The 15403-nt window shown below is 54.3% G+C and overlaps 5 protein-coding genes across 5 annotated transcripts; 4 read left to right on the forward strand and 1 right to left on the reverse strand.

Annotated features, from left to right (window-relative positions):
- Nucleotides 1–468: 468 nt before the first annotated feature.
- P153DRAFT_287969 (bifunctional acetylglutamate kinase/N-acetyl-gamma-glutamyl-phosphate reductase) lies at nt 469–3209 on the forward strand (the record flags this gene model as incomplete). The annotated part of the gene is made up of 2 exons (XM_033663577.1): nt 469–2862; nt 2916–3209. 2 exons carry the CDS (start codon nt 469–471, stop codon nt 3207–3209), a joined length of 2688 nt encoding a protein of 895 aa, XP_033525451.1.
- A 503-nt stretch (nt 3210–3712) lies between these two features.
- Nucleotides 3713–6498, reverse strand: P153DRAFT_430317 (kinase-like protein). The gene is made up of 3 exons (XM_033672830.1): nt 6290–6498; nt 5833–6238; nt 3713–5780 (listed from the first exon to the last, which is right to left on the reverse strand). Exons 1-3 carry the CDS (start codon nt 6380–6382, stop codon nt 4015–4017), a joined length of 2265 nt encoding a protein of 754 aa, XP_033525452.1. The 5' UTR covers nt 6383–6498; the 3' UTR covers nt 3713–4014.
- A 177-nt stretch (nt 6499–6675) lies between these two features.
- Nucleotides 6676–8751, forward strand: P153DRAFT_287462 (ankyrin repeat and BTB/POZ domain-containing protein 1; the record flags this gene model as incomplete). The annotated part of the gene is made up of 3 exons (XM_033663536.1): nt 6676–6825; nt 6877–6951; nt 7042–8751. The coding sequence occupies 3 exons, from the start codon at nt 6676–6678 to the stop codon at nt 8749–8751; spliced, it is 1935 nt and encodes a 644-aa protein (XP_033525453.1).
- A 223-nt stretch (nt 8752–8974) lies between these two features.
- P153DRAFT_287301 (uncharacterized protein) lies at nt 8975–9984 on the forward strand (the record flags this gene model as incomplete). The annotated part of the gene is made up of 3 exons (XM_033663524.1): nt 8975–9233; nt 9285–9622; nt 9676–9984. The coding sequence occupies 3 exons, from the start codon at nt 8975–8977 to the stop codon at nt 9982–9984; spliced, it is 906 nt and encodes a 301-aa protein (XP_033525454.1).
- A 1140-nt stretch (nt 9985–11124) lies between these two features.
- Nucleotides 11125–15019, forward strand: P153DRAFT_365677 (uncharacterized protein). Its single transcript, XM_033667871.1, has 7 exons — nt 11125–11549; nt 11603–11618; nt 11671–11693; nt 11742–11859; nt 11913–12012; nt 12061–14390; nt 14438–15019. The coding sequence occupies exons 1-7, from the start codon at nt 11426–11428 to the stop codon at nt 14871–14873; spliced, it is 3147 nt and encodes a 1048-aa protein (XP_033525455.1). The 5' UTR covers nt 11125–11425; the 3' UTR covers nt 14874–15019.
- Nucleotides 15020–15403: the final 384 nt, after the last annotated feature.

Consider the following 15403-nt stretch of genomic DNA (forward strand, 5'->3'; position numbering starts at 1 on the left):
TTTATGATACCTCGAGAGCCGAGTTTCTCGCATGGCCGGTAGACGATTACAATGGAGTTTTGAATTTGATGTTATTCTAGTCTGAGGTCATGTACTGGGATGCGCGCCGTGAAAGTGCCGAGCTGCAGTGAAAATTTCTGCCATGCGCAGTGCACGTCTTTTTCTCCAAAGCACGATCTGATAAGGAATTGCGCGTCCAACAAAGGCACTTCCACACGTCCCCAGCCAATCACGCGGGCGTTCCCCACACAAGCGTTGGGGGGATTGTCGCGCTACTCTGCGGGACGAGAACTGGAGGCTGCGGATGCTGCGTTATCGGAACGAAGCGAATTTTGTGCTTCCTGGGCCTCCGCGTCCCTTTGACTCTTCTCCCACGCCCGCAAGCCGTCACGCCGCCAATTGACCGCCGCCGCCTGCAATCCCCCGCGCCTGAAGAGCCTGAAGAGCCTCGCGAGTGAGACGGTCACGATGCAGGGCGTCGTACGTGCTGGAGCCCGGCTGGCGGGACGGACGTCTCCACGCCAGCTGCTCGCCAGGACCCTCGCCGCTGCGGGCCCACGCGCCCTCGTTGCCAGCACGACCCCGCGCCGCCTATATACGTCGTCCAACGACGGCAAGAAGTCGTCCATCTACGCCGCCTTCCTCAACCTGCTCGCCAGCGCCAGCTCGCGCCGCGAAGTCGACCAGTACCTCGGCCAGTTCCGCGCCGTGTCGCCGCACCAGTTCGCCGTCGTCAAGGTCGGGGGCGCCATCCTGACAGACCACCTCGTCGAGCTATGCTTCGCCCTGCAGCAGCTGCACGCCATTGGCCTGTACCCCATCATCGTCCACGGCGCCGGCCCGCAGATGAACCAGACGCTGCTGGACTCGGGCGTCGAGCCCGACTTCATCGACGGCATCCGCGTCACCGACAAGAAGACGCTGGGCATCGCGCGCCGCCTCTTCCTCGAGGCCAACATGGACCTGGTCATGACGCTGAAGCGGGACTGGGGCGTCCCCGCGCGGCCCATCACGGCCGGCGCGCTGCAGGCCGACTACCTGGACAAGGACAAGTGGAAGTACGTCGGCAACATCACCAAGATCAACCCCCGCGCCATCATGGACGCGCTCGAGAATAAGGAGCTGCCCATCCTGTGCTCCATGGCCGAGACTGAGGACGGCCAGATCCTCAACGTCAATGCCGACGTCGTCGCAGCCGCCCTCGCCCGCGAGTTCGAGCCGCTGAAGGTCATCTACCTGTCCGAGAAGGGCGGCCTCTTCAACGCCGAGACCGGCAAGCTCATCTCCCACATCAACCTGGAGGGCGAGTACGACAGCTACATGAAGCAGCCGTGGGTCCGGTACGGCACCAAGCTCAAGATTGTCGAGGCGAAGAAGCTCCTGGACGGCCTTCCCAAGACGTCGAGCGTTGCCATCACACACCCGCAGAACCTCGGAAAGGAGCTGTTCACACACACGGGAGGCGGTACTCTGATCCGCAATGGCGGCAGCGTCAAGGAAATTACCAAGTTTGAGGATCTCGACCTCAAGGCTATACAGGAGGCTCTTTCCCGGGACCGTGGGGGCGCCGAGGCTGGCAATGCTGTCTCCCAGTACCTGGAGAACCTCAAGAGTCGTCCCTTCGAAGTGTTCCACGACGATTCCATGGGCGTTGTAGCCGTCGTATACCCACCTGGCAAGGACGGCGAGTTTGCTCAGCTCTCCACTTTCACAACTACCCACGACGCTTTCCTTACCAACGTTGCCGACCTCGTCTTCGAGCAGATCAAGCAGAAATACTCCAAGCTGTACTGGGTCGTGGAAAGCCAAGAGCAGAACCTCGTCAAGTGGCACTTGGAGAAGACTGACGGCTTCCTCCGCCGCGACCAGGAGATCTTCTGCTGGTGGGGATCAGCACAGTCGTCCGAGATCTTCTCGCTGTTGGAGGGCTACTCGAAGCAGGGTCGTGGAATTCTGAAGGATAGCTTGGATGCTCAGTTCCGAAGGGCAGCTGATTTCGTTGCAAGCTTGAAGCAAGGCCAGCAAGTCCGCAACTACTCCACAGCGGCCAGCCCGCGAACACTGGGTCAGTCTTCGAGGCCGACACTGAGGCAGTCCACAGCCACGTCCACATCATCTCGAGGCTTCGCAACTACCGCGTCACGTTCATTGGAGACTACGAACCCCAACCCACCATACGGCATCAAGTTCAAGAGCAAGGACTGGCCATCGAAAATTGCTCTGATTGGCGCTCGAGGATACACAGGACAAGCTCTCATCGAGCTCCTGAACAAGCACCCCAACATGGACCTGCGACATGTTTCTTCCCGTGAGCTCAATGGCAAGAAACTCGAGGGCTACACCAAGCGCAACATCATCTACGAGAACCTTTCGCCCGAGGACGTCAAGAGAATGGCAGACAAGGGCGAGGTTGACTGCTGGGTCATGGCTCTTCCCAACGGTGTGTGCAAGCCGTTTGTCGACGCAATCAACGAGGCCGGCAAGTCGGACGCCGTCATTGTGGATTTGAGCGCCGACTACCGCTTCGACGATAGCTGGACGTACGGGCTCCCCGAGACGGTCGACCGCCGCAAGCTAGCCGACGCCAAACGGATAGCAAACCCCGGGTGCTACGCAACCGCAGCCCAGCTCGGCATCGCACCTCTTCTTGAGTTCATCGGTGGGCAACCCACTGTATTCGGCGTGTCCGGCTACTCCGGAGCAGGCACCAAGCCAAGTCCCAAGAACGACGTCGAATACCTCACAAACAACATCATCCCCTACAGCCTGGTCGACCACGTGCACGAGAAGGAAATCACTCGCCAGCTCGGCACGGAGGTAGCGTTTATCCCCCACGTCGCCGTCTGGTTCCAGGGTATCCACGTAAGTCCCGCTATCCTCACCATCAAAATACCAATCTAACCCTCTCCAAACAGCACACCATCTCCATCCCCCTCAACCGCACAATGACATCACGCGACATCCGCAACCTCTACCAGGACCGCTACGCGGGCGAGAAGCTCGTCAAGGTCGTCGGCGAGTCGCCCCTCGTCAAGAACATCGCTGGCAAGCACGGCGTGGAGATTGGCGGCTTTGCCGTACATAGCTCGGGCAAGCGTGTTGTTGTCAACGCGACGATCGATAACTTGCTTAAGGGCGCCGCGACGCAGTGTTTGCAGAATATGAATCTTGCGTTGGGGTATGGTGAGTATGAGGGGATTCCTTATTAGATGGATGGAAATGGGAATGGAAATGTGCGCGAGGCTTTGTGGTGTGGGGTGTGGGTGTTGCGTAGGCAGCGGCTGACATGTCGCCCCCGGGACGAGATGTGGGGAGATGGATGGATGGAAAGAGGAAGGCATATCATAGCATGCTGGACCTACGCGTGCGTGCATGGTGAATAGGCAGATAGGCAGGCAGGGCACGAGTCCCATTTCTTCGGCGCAAACAAAACATTCTTCTAGACTTGGCATGTATGTATCTATGTATCTATCCTTGTATGTAGAAGGTACCTTTTGGTAGGGTAGGGTGGGGAAGGGAGGGAAAACTGTTTTTTGTTCTTGATTGGACTTAACTGGACTTGGCTCTGAGTGAAAATGAGGTCAAGTGCTACATACACCCTCACAACCTCACAGCCTCACAGCCTCACAGCCTCCTTCACTGACTCACCCAACCCAACCCAACCCAACCCAACCCAAACATCACACATAGATGAAAATTTTGATTCAATCATAAAATGGTATAACATTAAAGGCGTAAGATAGCGTAAAGTACCAATGAGGCCCCCAAATCAAACCAAACCAAGCCGCAGGCGGGATCCAGAATCCAAAAAACACCGCCCTGTATATACGCCAATCGATCCAAGTGCAAAAGCCGGAAAGCACACCATCGCCCTGCAAAAAATGCTCCAAGATGCGCGGAAGGGAAGGAAAGATTCGTTAGAGAGAGAAAGAGGTGGAGGAGGGGGGGCGTAAAGTGAACAAAGGGAAGAAGAAGGCCATCAACGCGCACCATAAATCCAAATCAAACCCATCATCACCTCACAATCTTCCTGTTCTTAATAATAAACGGACTCGGCATATCCAGCTCAGTATCCGGATCCCACACAGCAGCAGCAGCCGCCGCCTGCGCAGCCGCCGTGCGCGCCTTCATAGGACTACGTCTAGCGCCGAAGCCGAAGCCCTTCTTGCCGGAGCCGAGGCCCTCGTCCTCGCTCATAGTCTGCATGGGGATGCCGCGTGCTTGCTGGAGTTCGACGAGGGTGCGGCCCTGGATGCCGCCGTTGTTGCGCATGGCCTGGACGCGGATAGCCTCGTTGCCCTTTTTGGACTGGAGGCCTGTGAAGGGGACGGCTTTGGTGGAGGAGGATGTGGTTGTTGTGGTGGTGGTTGTTTGGCCTGCTCTGCGGGGGGAGTGGGAGAGGGTTTCTGCGGAGCGGGATTTTTGCTGGCGCGCGGGCGATGTGGCGACGATGGGGACGGCTGTGGGTCGTGGCTTGGTCGTGGGCGCGAGGTTCGGTGTGCTTCCTAGGCGTTGGTTTGGTTTTAGGAGCGGGCGTTGGGCGGCGGCGAGGACCTTGAAGGGATCTTCGCCTGTTGAGCGGCCGCCTGATGTGCTGCGGGCGCGTGTTGGGGAGGGGAGAACTGGTAGATCGTCGTCGTCGTCAAAGTCACCGTTCCAGTCTTCTTCGGATGGCGAAGGGGGGACTTCTGCTTCCCATCTCTTTGCACCCTCCTTGGCAGCGGCGAAGATGTTTGGGCGTGGTTGGTTGCGGCGAGGTGAGAGTGAGAGACCGGCAAGTGACGCTGGGGCTGGTGATGGCTCGCCCATTTGGACGTCCATTGGTGACGATGGTACGACGGCAGTTACAGGATTGGAAAACATGGTCCTGGCACGAGACAGAGGGGCACGAACGGGTCGTTTGGCGGGCTTCGGTTTGGCGGTGGGCTCCTCGGTAGGGTCGTCAAGAGACAGAGAGGATATATCTGTCCCACTGGCAAAATCGGAGACTGAACCAGTTGTGCTGGTGGAGGCATTGACGAGAGTCGACTCGCTTCCTGTGGAGAACAGGAGCCCTTGCTCTGCCGGCATGGTCGGTGTGTTGGATCGAGGAGCAAGCTTTGGCGATGTGCTGGGGCGGCCGGGGTGCTTCTTCAGCGCCTTTTCTACTCTCTTGACCACCTCTTCTTCGAACTTGGCCTGGAGGATGGCGAGCTCCCGTTGAACACGCTGCTCGGTCTGGATCTTGACCTGGCGTTCGATCTCCAACTGTGCCTTGACTTCCCACTCTCGTCGCAGCTGGTCGTCGATCTCTTTGCGTATGCGTGCAATCTTCTCGCTTGCCTCTCGTTCTCTCTGCGCGGCGAGCAATCGCTGCTCTCTCAAGTCCTGTCCCAGTTTGACAACCTCCTGCTCCTTGCGCATCAACTTGACAATGGGGAGGTTCAACAGGGCGGCGGTGTCGGGGCGGTGCTCGGCGGTCGTTTGCAGGCAGCTGGAAATGACTTTGCGGAGCTCGCCAGAGTAGCAGCCTGGGATGTCTGGGTAGCGTCCAAGCTTGATCTTCTGGATGAGGTCGAAGTGTGTTTTGGCGTTGAAAGGCGGTGCCTTTGCGCACATTTCGTAGATGATGCACCCGAGCGCCCAGATGTCGGAGTGAGGGCCATATTGCTCTGCTTTGCAGATCTCTGGGGACATGTAGAAGGGCGTGCCGACGTATGTGGACGCGAAGTCGTGGGACTGGAGGATCTTGGAGAGGCCGAAGTCGCCCAGCTTGACCGAGTTGTCGTCGCCGAGGAAGACTGGGTGTTGTCAGCATGCTTTGTCAGGGAAATGCAACGTGCAGGTGCGTACTGTTCTCGGGCTTGAGGTCCCTGTGCAGAATCATGGGCTTCCGGGGATCACGGGCAGGCTTCGCGTTGGCCGCCAGCCCCATGACATTGCGGCCTGCTGCGGGCGGGTCCTCGCCATAGTGGCAGCGGTAGAGGGCGCTGACAATCTGGCTGAAGATGCTCCACACAAACTCCTCCTCGCACAACTGGTTCTTGTTCTTGAGGTCGCGGATGACGCGTCCCAGATCGCCGTTGCCGCAGTACTCCATGTACAGGTGCAGATCCTGCGAGGCCTTGATGTGGTCGCGCTCGAAGTAAGCGACGATGTTGGGATGGCGCAGCTCCTTGAGGATGGACAGCTCGGCCTGCAGCTGCTCGCGCTCCTTCTGCGACATCTTCAGATAGCTGATCTCCTTGCGGCAGAGGATCTAGACACGGTCAGCCAGTGCAGCGAGCGCAGCCCCCACGTGATGTCGTACATAGCCATCCGACTTGCGCTTCACCTTGCGGATGATGCCAAATGAGCCATGTCCAATCTTCTCCAGCACGTCGTACTTGTCGTCCTCGGGCATGGTGGTGGTAGTGTTATGGGGGTGGAAACATGCAACGAAAGTATTCTGGAGGGGAGGGATGCTGCGATATGCTGCTGTGTTAGTAGTGCGGAGGAGGTATGCTGGCCTGGTCGGTGGGATGTGACCAGGTTGACAACTGTTTTGCTTGTTGTCTCTAGCTCTGGTCGGTACAGCAACCGGCACGCACGGGCCCGTGCCACTCCCGCGGCAGACCTGCCATGTCTCGTCACTTATCGATTAGCGAATATCTCTCTGAACTCCGGCGCAGCCTGCATTCCTTGTTTTCCGCCATCATGGACGTCAAGAAGAAGCACGAGATCGAGGCAGCGCTGGCCAAGGAGGCACAGGCCATATCGGCCGGCCAGCTCAAGGAGGAGAACCCGCTCGACCTCAGCGAGGACTTCAGGGTCTTCTGCGAGGCGTGCAGGCGGGGCGACTTGAAGGTTCGCCGCCATGCGTGTCAGGAAGGAGTGTGGGATTGATGCCAGCTCTAGGTCGTCCAAGAAATGATATCTCAGGGCGTGAACCTCAATGCCCGGGACAAGTTCGACTACACGCCTCTGATCCTAGTAAGCCATCGCGTGCACCCGATCCCGATCCCGATCCACACACGCGGACAGGCATTGCACAGCCCAGAGCACTGACTGTGGTGTGCAAAGGCCAGTCTCTGTGGACACTACGAAGTCATCCGCTTGCTTCTGGAGAATGGCGCCCTGTGCGAGAGAGACACCTTCCAGGGTGAGCGCTGTCTCTACAACGCCCTGAACGACCGCATACGAAACCTCCTACTATCCTACGACTACGCAAAGTCAACAAACCCGCTACAGCCACTTGCGGCGCATATCACCTCACTCCTTGCTCGCCCTACGCCCAAAACTACCGATATCGTAGTTGCCGCATACGATCAGAACTTTGAACTGCACAAGTTCCTGCTAGCCGCGCGCTCGCCGTACTTTGCAAAGAAGCTAGCAGCAGCACCATCTACCTCGTCTTGGAAGCTGCCAAACAACGTTCCAGCCGAGTCGCTAGCAGTGGCGCTGCAATATCTGTACTTCCAGGAAGTCTCAATACGGCGCGCGCTATTTGGACTAAATGATGAGCAAGAATTGGTGGTATTGAATGGCATAGACAAGATTGGAAAGCAACTAGAGATTGAGCGTTTGTTCGAGGATATTACAGAAATATCTGACCGGCGGTTGTTACGGCAACGTAGAGCCGAAGAGCTGGATAGAGGCCGAGACCAACTAGAAGCTTGGTTCAGAAATAACGTTTTGAAGTACAAGACGGTTGTGGACACAGAAAAGGTGGACAACATACAGTGGGACAGAGACAATTCAATTTTCGCCGATATATTACTACGAGCGGACGACTATGGAGAAGATGACCATGTCTTCCACGATCGCTCGGAGATGTCAACGCCCCCTGTGAGGAACACGGCTGGTCCCTTGCTTGGAATTCCTGTAGGACCAGTCCGATCACGATCCCCGTCAAGACAACGAACACCCCGAAAGTCAACAGTATTCCCAGCTCATCGTGCAATGTTGTTACGCTCCGAGTACTTCCTCACCATGTTCAGTTCGCAATTCAAAGAGGCACAGGACACGCCGCACCTCCAGATCGTCTCGATAGACTGTTCACCAGCTGTCCTCGAAACGATATTGACTTTCATGTACACTGAACGCGCCGACTTTGGCCTGGACATTGCCATCGATGTGCTCTTCGCTGCAGACCAGCTCTTCATTGAAAAACTAAAGCAACGCGCTGCAATCATCATCTCTGCCTTGGGCAACGGTTCGACATCAGCCGTGGAGAGTGACAATCCTCGTGGCGCCACGGATGCTGACGAAGCGGTCGATATCTACGAGGTCATAAGAGCAGGCTGGGATACGCGAGTACAGCGCCTTGAAGAATTTGCAGCGCGATACATTGCGTACCGATTGGAATTCTACATTGACCAACCAGAATTTGCAGAGCTTGTCCAAGAATCTGCAAACAGAGTAAAAGCGCGTCAGGAAACGGATACTGTCGAGCTTGTCGACGACATTCGATACTACCTCTCTGAACGTTTCAGGCTTCGGTTTGAAGAGAGCGGTCTGGATGAGATGATGGATGAAAACGCTGCTGCCAGAGCTGACGACGAGGGGGATCTCGCGGATGCCGTACGTAATCTTGTTTTGGAAGACAATTTGACAGAGAAGTCACAGCAAGAGGATGGGCACATCCCGATGGAGCAACAAATCGCTGCCGGCGCGATCCGAACATTAGACGGAGAGGTGGCAGGCGATGAGTTCCTGCAGGACGCTATGAACTACCAAATCTTGCTGGGGAAAATCGATACTTTGTTAGAGAAACTCAACCTAGACGCCTAGTCGAGTCGACTACGAATAGACAAATCAACCCAACAAAAGCTTACTCTTGTTGAATATTGTGCCTGGCGACAAGCCAAGCACGGACTGAAGGCTGCACCATCCATCTTTGTGGTACTCATTTGTGGAGATAACTGTTCTACTATGGTCTGTGACGTCAGGCGGGGGTCTAGTATTTGTGTACCCCACCCGATTGACGAATACCTCGGAGGATCGTAAAACAGTAATGCGCAGTCTTGCTCGTCATACACTAACAATCCGATCCTCAATTGCGCGTCCAACTGTACGGGCTTCAATTGTTGCACCACGACTCGTTTTGAGCAACCTGACAATAACCAGCATATCCAAGAAGCATCAAGGGAAGCTGATCGCAAAGATGCCGACAGAATCTACACAATCGCAGGCTTGCTGCAACACTCCTGCTGTTGTTAGCGAGGGGTATTCGCCAAAGGGCGATTATATTACTGTTGATGGATTGAAGACATGTAAGTTTGTTTCTCTGTCTCACAACATATCTTCGCTAACATCAAACACAGACGCGACCGGCTCTAAGGACGCGAAGCAGGGTATCTTGGTCGTCTACGATATCTTCGGCTTCTTCAACCAGACTCTCCAAGGTGCCGACATCCTCGCATACACGGACAAGGATCACCAGTATCAAGTCTTCATGCCCGACTTCTTCGAGGGCAAGCCAGCTGATATCTCTTGGTACCCCCCGGACAACAAGGAGAAGGAGCAGAAGCTTGGCGAGTTCTTCCAGACACAAGCTGCGCCGCCAAAGACACTGCCCAGGATTCCCAAGATTGTAGAAGAGCTGGGTAAGAGTCGAGGCATCGAGAAGTGGGCCGTGGTTGGGTATTGCTGGGGTGGAAAGGTATGTTCAAATCAAACATCCAATCTCATTTTTGGATGCTGATGCTAGGATAGATTGTCAATCTCTCCTCCACAAAAGACACCCCATTCAAAGTTGCTGCCGCCTGCCATCCCGCTATGGTCGCTGCCGACGACGCACCCGGCATTACTATCCCGTACATCATGCTGCCTTCGAAAGACGAGAGCAAGGAGGACGTAGAAAAGTGGGAGAAGGGAATCAAGGTCCCGCACGCTGTTGAGTGGTTCCCGGACCAGGTGCATGGATTCATGGCTGCACGTGGTGATCTTTCGCAAGAGAAGGTCAAGAAGGAGTACGAGCGCGGGTACAAGCTGGTGTTGGACTTTTTCCACAAGCATTTGTGAGTACCTGGTTGTACAGTGATGCAGTATACTAGGATGGGTTGCTGAGATTTTGCTAGGGATTCGGGCTCGAAGCTCTAGATGCGTATATGGAGAAAATGGGTGTATGAATCTGAGTAAGCGTATATAATGCAACTAGTCATAACCATAATTCGAGACAATCCGATCATGATAAGCACCAATCTCTCATCACATGGAATGGCGTTTTAGCGCGTTATGGGTCTGTGCTCGGATTCAACCGGCTTCCACGCAGGCAATTGTTGAGCTTTTGTTATCCTCAACATCTCTGGCGTATCGTTGGGCTACAACAACACCATCTTCTTCCACCGCTCCGTGATCCATCGGCCACCGATCAGAATCTCTCTCAACACAAGTGCCACACCATCTACTCTTAATGAAATGGCGCCTCGCCGTTGTTGATATTCGATCCGAGTACGACCTTTCACGCAAAGATGATAGTTCCTCCTGTCTCGGAAGCGACAGTTGCTCACACCGCTCCCAGGCCTTGCAGATGTTCCAGGCATATAATGGATAGATGCTGAAACAGAGCGAGTGGAGGGATCGAGATCGGTCTCTTTGTGAGTTCTGGTGATGAAAAGAAACGATATGAAACAGCCATGCACATTGAAGCTGTGTTCTGCAGGGAGACTAATTACATGAAATGGCATGCGATCGTGATCGCCCATCTCAGATGTTTGTGCAAACAAGAAATAAATCTCTTGGCATATTGGATGCTCTTCGTGTGCATTATCAAGGATATGCTGTCCTATCTCCATACCCCAGATGCCGAGGAACTGGTCTAGGCGCACCTTCCCACGACTTTGTTCTTCGCGACTGGCCGGGGTCTGGCTCGGCAGCAGGTGCGTTATCGTCGTTGCTTATTTGGGCATCGTCTTACGACAAGCGCACTCAACAGCTCATCAAAACAGCCCTCAGCACAAAAGTCTGCGAGCAAAGGTGTGGCCAGGAGGTGTTGCAACCGCAAAACTCTTCCATTAATTTTCAGCGGCTCTCGTAGCGAAACTCTGGAACACGGGCGACGGAGCGCGCTTGTCTATAGTCGGTATAAGGCAAGCGCCATGGATAAGCAGCTTATCCCGCCTGCATTATGACATCTATCGCGAGTTCCTGCAGCATGCGCGATCGCGGGCAGTTGCGTGGCAGAGCCGCGCCGCCAAAACTTCTGTAGCGCGTTGTTTTTTTACTTTTCCTCTACACCACCTTCAGCGTTGAGCATCCTCTCCAGCTTTCACAAGCATACTGTAGCATACACCTAGTTTTCGTCCTATCTTCTTGTAGTTGGCTATCCGATTACCCCATTGTTTTGTCTACTGCTATACCCTGCAAAACCCACACCGACTCCGCCTATCGCGCCGTACAGCACACCTCACTCGCTCAGTGTTGACACCCCGCCCCCCACACTCTCCCATCTTACACACTCGCCATGGTTCTCATTGAGAATCAAGAGTACCTCTGCGAAGAGGAGAAACGCCTTAAGCAGGACCGCGAGCGTACTGCCTACTGGAAAAAATGGGGACCCTACACTGCTGAGAGGCAGTGGGCAACAGGTCAGTCATCAGCGTTCAGTATTGCTTTGCAGTATATGCTAACATCTGTGCAGTCCGCGAAGATTACTCGTGAGTACCCTTGCCACCATGGACACCGTATGCTGCTAACAGAGGTTCACAGCCATGATGGAGACGCATGGAGCCGTATGTTCCCTTGATCAATGCCATTGGCGCTCACTGACATATTTGCAGACTTCACGCACGATATGGCACGATCGCGTGCTTTCCGATGGGGCGAGGATGGCATTGCTGGTGTCTCAGATTCCCATGGTCTGCAGAACATTGCCTTTGCCTTCTGGAACGAGAAGGAGTACGTCTTGACATTTACCAAGCTGGAGTTGAGTTTGCTGACCATTTTCCTAGCGACTTCCTGAAGGAGCGACTATTTGGTCTCTCGAATCCACAGGGAAACCATGGCGAGTCGCTGAAGGAGTGCCATTTCCACTTGGACAACACACCAACTGCAAGTCAATTTCCTCCTCACTCATGATTTAGCTAACCATTTTCGCAGCATTCATACATGAAGTTTCTCTACAAGCTACCTCAGCGCCCGTTCCCTTACGAAGACCTCATCAAGACCAACGCGGAGCGTAGCAGGCTCGAGAACGAATACAACCTTGTTGACACTGGCATCTTCGATGACGACCGGTACTGGGACATTTTCATTGAGACGGCGAAGGAGGCAGACGATCCTGACGAGCTTCTGTTCCGAGTCACAGCATATAACCGTGGGCCGGACCCAGCACCTCTTCACATCGTACCTCACGTTTGGTTCAGAAACACTTGGGCATGGGGTCACGAGGATCCGAAGGACAAGCCATCTATCCGCCAGGTTGGCCCAACGACAGCGCAATCGAAACACCACAAGCTCGGAGAGCACTTTTTCCAGCTTTCGCCATCTCCGGGTACAGGCTCAAGTGGCGAAGACATTCAGCCAGAGCTTCTCTTCACAGACAACGATACCAACTACAAGGGCCTCTGGGATGTCCCGAACAAGACTCCGTATGTCAAAGACGGTATTCATCGCCGAATTGTGGACGAAGAACTGGATGCTGTCAATCCCAACCATGTTGGCACCAAGTGCGCAGCCTGGTACGCATTCGACGAAGATGAGGGTGTTCAGCCAGGCGAATGTGCTGTTGTTCGTTTCAGGTTTTCCAAGAGGAACGACGGCTACCTCGACGAAGAGCTCTTTGATGACATTGTTGAACAGCGCCGTGCCGAGGCGGACGAGTTCTACCACCGCATCAGCCCTCTTCCTATGGCAGACGATTTGCGAAACATTCAGCGTCAGGCGTTCTCAGGAATGTTGTGGTGTAAACAATACTACCACTTCATTTGGGACCAGTGGGCTAATGGCGACCCTGGAATGCCTCCTCCGCCCCCAAATCGCAAGGCAATTCGGAATAAAGAGTGGAAGCACATGTACCTGGACGATATCTTGTCCATGCCAGACTCTTGGGAATACCCCTTCTTCGCAGCATGGGACAGCGCGTTTCACTGCATTCCTCTGGCCATGATCGACCCAGATTTCGCGAAGAAGCAGCTCGACCTCTTCACTCGTGAGTGGTACATGCATCCCAATGGCCAACTACCAGCGTACGAATGGAACTTTGGCGATGTCAACCCTCCTGTCCATGCTTGGTCGCTTTTCAGAGTCTTCAAGATCGAGCGAAAGATGTACGGCCGCGAAGATTTCGACTGTCTTGAGCGAGTCTTTCAGAAGCTGTTGCTAAACTTCACCTGGTGGGTCAACCGCAAGGACGCTGACGGCAAGAACATCTTCGAGGGTGGTTTCCTTGGACTTGACAACATCGGCATCTTCAACCGATCTGATCCTCTGCCAACCGGAGGTGTTCTGGAACAAGCCGACAGTACTGGTTGGATGGGTTTCTATTGTCTGAACATGCTCAACATCTGTTTGGAGCTTGCGAAGCGTCGTCGTATCTACGAAGACATGGCCTCGAAGTTCTTTGAGCACTTCATCATGATCAGTGATGCTATGCAATACCGTACCGGTGGAGAGTCGAAGCCCCTTTGGAACGAGGAAGACGGCTTCTACTACGATGCCATCTCTTGGGGCGGCCCTCACAGCCATCAGATGCCTGTCCGATCCTTGGTTGGTCTCATCCCTCTCTACGCCACACTGACTTTGGAGCCCGAAGTCATCAACAGATTTCCGAACTTCAAGAAGCGAGTGGAATGGTTCATCAAAAACCGACCAGAAACTGCAGAACGCAATATTGCTTCGATGAAGAAGCGTGGCAAAGGCAACCGCCTGCTATTGTCACTTGTCAGCGAAGATCGTTTGAAGCGAATAATGCAACGGATGCTGGACGAGGACGAGTTTCTTGCGGACCACGGCATCCGATCTCTCTCTAGGTTTCACAAGGATAATCCATACTCTATGGACGTCAACGGCCAGAACTACCAAGTCACCTACCTCTCTGGTGACTCAGACAGTGGTCTTTTCGGCGGCAACAGCAACTGGCGTGGTCCCATCTGGTTGGCGGTCAACTTCCTTTTAATTGAGTCTTGCCAGCGCTTCCACTTGTACTACGGCAACGACTTGCAAGTGGAGTGTCCTACAGGATCGGGAGACTTTATGCATCTTGGCCATGTCGCCGAAGAGCTGCAGCATCGTCTTCAACATTTGTTTGCTCGCGGAGATGACGGTAGAAGAGCCATCAACGACGGCAACGAGATGCTAGACTTCGATCCAAACTGGAAGGACTACATGTGGTACCACGAATTCTTTGACGGTGACTCTGGACGCGGTTTGGGAGCGACTCATCAGTGCGGTTGGACTGGTCTCATCGCAAAGATGATTCATGACACAGGGTAAGCTCTACGATGATTTTGTGAGACTTGAGACTAACACGGAGTAGCATGACTTGTCGACTTCCGCAGACTCCTCGCACGCCAACAAGTGGTGCCGCCCACTACTTTGACGATATGTTCACCATAACGGGCAAGCCGAAGAAACCCGCTCATCTCCGTCGGTCGTCCACGAGTCGATCGATTGGCTTCCGAAGTGACTGGGAGACATCGACCAATGGCGATGAGGACGAAGAGACCACCCCTCATAGGCGCAAGAACTCGGTCGGCCATATGGACGAGGAGGCGATCAAGCAGAAGCAGTTGGTTGAAGAGCGATTCAACCACTACATCAGCGGCCAGCTCGAGCGGGTCAAGACGGGCTTCCAAGAAGTTGAGGCCGACGAGTTTGAGGCTACAATGGATGGTCCGTCAGAGAAAAAGCCATCCAGGGGTCGTCGCTCGAAGGCAGATTACTTCGAGCAGGATGAGTACTTCAGCAAGTAATCTGGATGCAATAGCGGTGATGTGATGGCAAGAGAGAAAGTTGACGGGGGTTTGGTGGCAAAAGTGTTCGAGGGGCAGAGCCCGAAGACATGCATCCTAGACGTTGAGTAGGCTTAGACAATCATGATATCCTCCTTTATTTCGATCTATTTTCGTGGCTACATGAACGTGTTAATGGAGGTATGGTGACGGTAAGAGCACTTTCCCGTGCATCCCTGCTAGTCAGTTGTTAGCTCTGACGTTGCGTTGCTGTTTATCGATGGCAGGCGCAAACACACGGTTTCCACGCGCAACAACCCAACGTCACCGCAACACAACATACAACAAACTTTACTTTTTCTCCCCTCGTCTTCCTTTTCTCTCGTTTCACCTCTCTCTGGCTCCTTTTGAAATCGCCGCACCTGGGCTGTTACCCGCGTCATCAAGCGTCGCAAAAAGGTAGGCCCCGCATTACATACACTATTCGTTTACCCAAGCTGACATTGGAATGTACAGTGGCTGTGCGGCGATACAATCGATCTTTTGTATAA

This window comes from Dothidotthia symphoricarpi, assembly GCF_010015815.1.
Source record: "Dothidotthia symphoricarpi CBS 119687 unplaced genomic scaffold P153scaffold_7, whole genome shotgun sequence".
Lineage (NCBI taxonomy): Eukaryota > Fungi > Ascomycota > Dothideomycetes > Pleosporales > Dothidotthiaceae > Dothidotthia > Dothidotthia symphoricarpi.

Excerpts from the sequence above, each read along its gene's own strand:
- P153DRAFT_365677 (XM_033667871.1), top strand. The coding sequence starts at position 11,426 with ATGGTTCTCATTGAGAATCAAGAGTACCTCTGCGAAGAGGAGAAACGC. Across the intron at positions 12,013-12,060 it reads ACTTGGACAACACACCAACT|CATTCATACATGAAGTTTCT; the intron begins GCAAGTCAATTT and ends CCATTTTCGCAG. Across the intron at positions 14,391-14,437 it reads AAGATGATTCATGACACAGG|CATGACTTGTCGACTTCCGC; the intron begins GTAAGCTCTACG and ends AACACGGAGTAG.
- P153DRAFT_430317 (XM_033672830.1), bottom strand. The coding sequence starts at position 6,382 with ATGCCCGAGGACGACAAGTACGACGTGCTGGAGAAGATTGGACATGGC. Across the intron at positions 6,239-6,289 it reads AGCGCAAGTCGGATGGCTAT|ATCCTCTGCCGCAAGGAGAT; the intron begins GTACGACATCAC and ends GACCGTGTCTAG. Across the intron at positions 5,781-5,832 it reads GGACCTCAAGCCCGAGAACA|TCTTCCTCGGCGACGACAAC; the intron begins GTACGCACCTGC and ends GACAACACCCAG.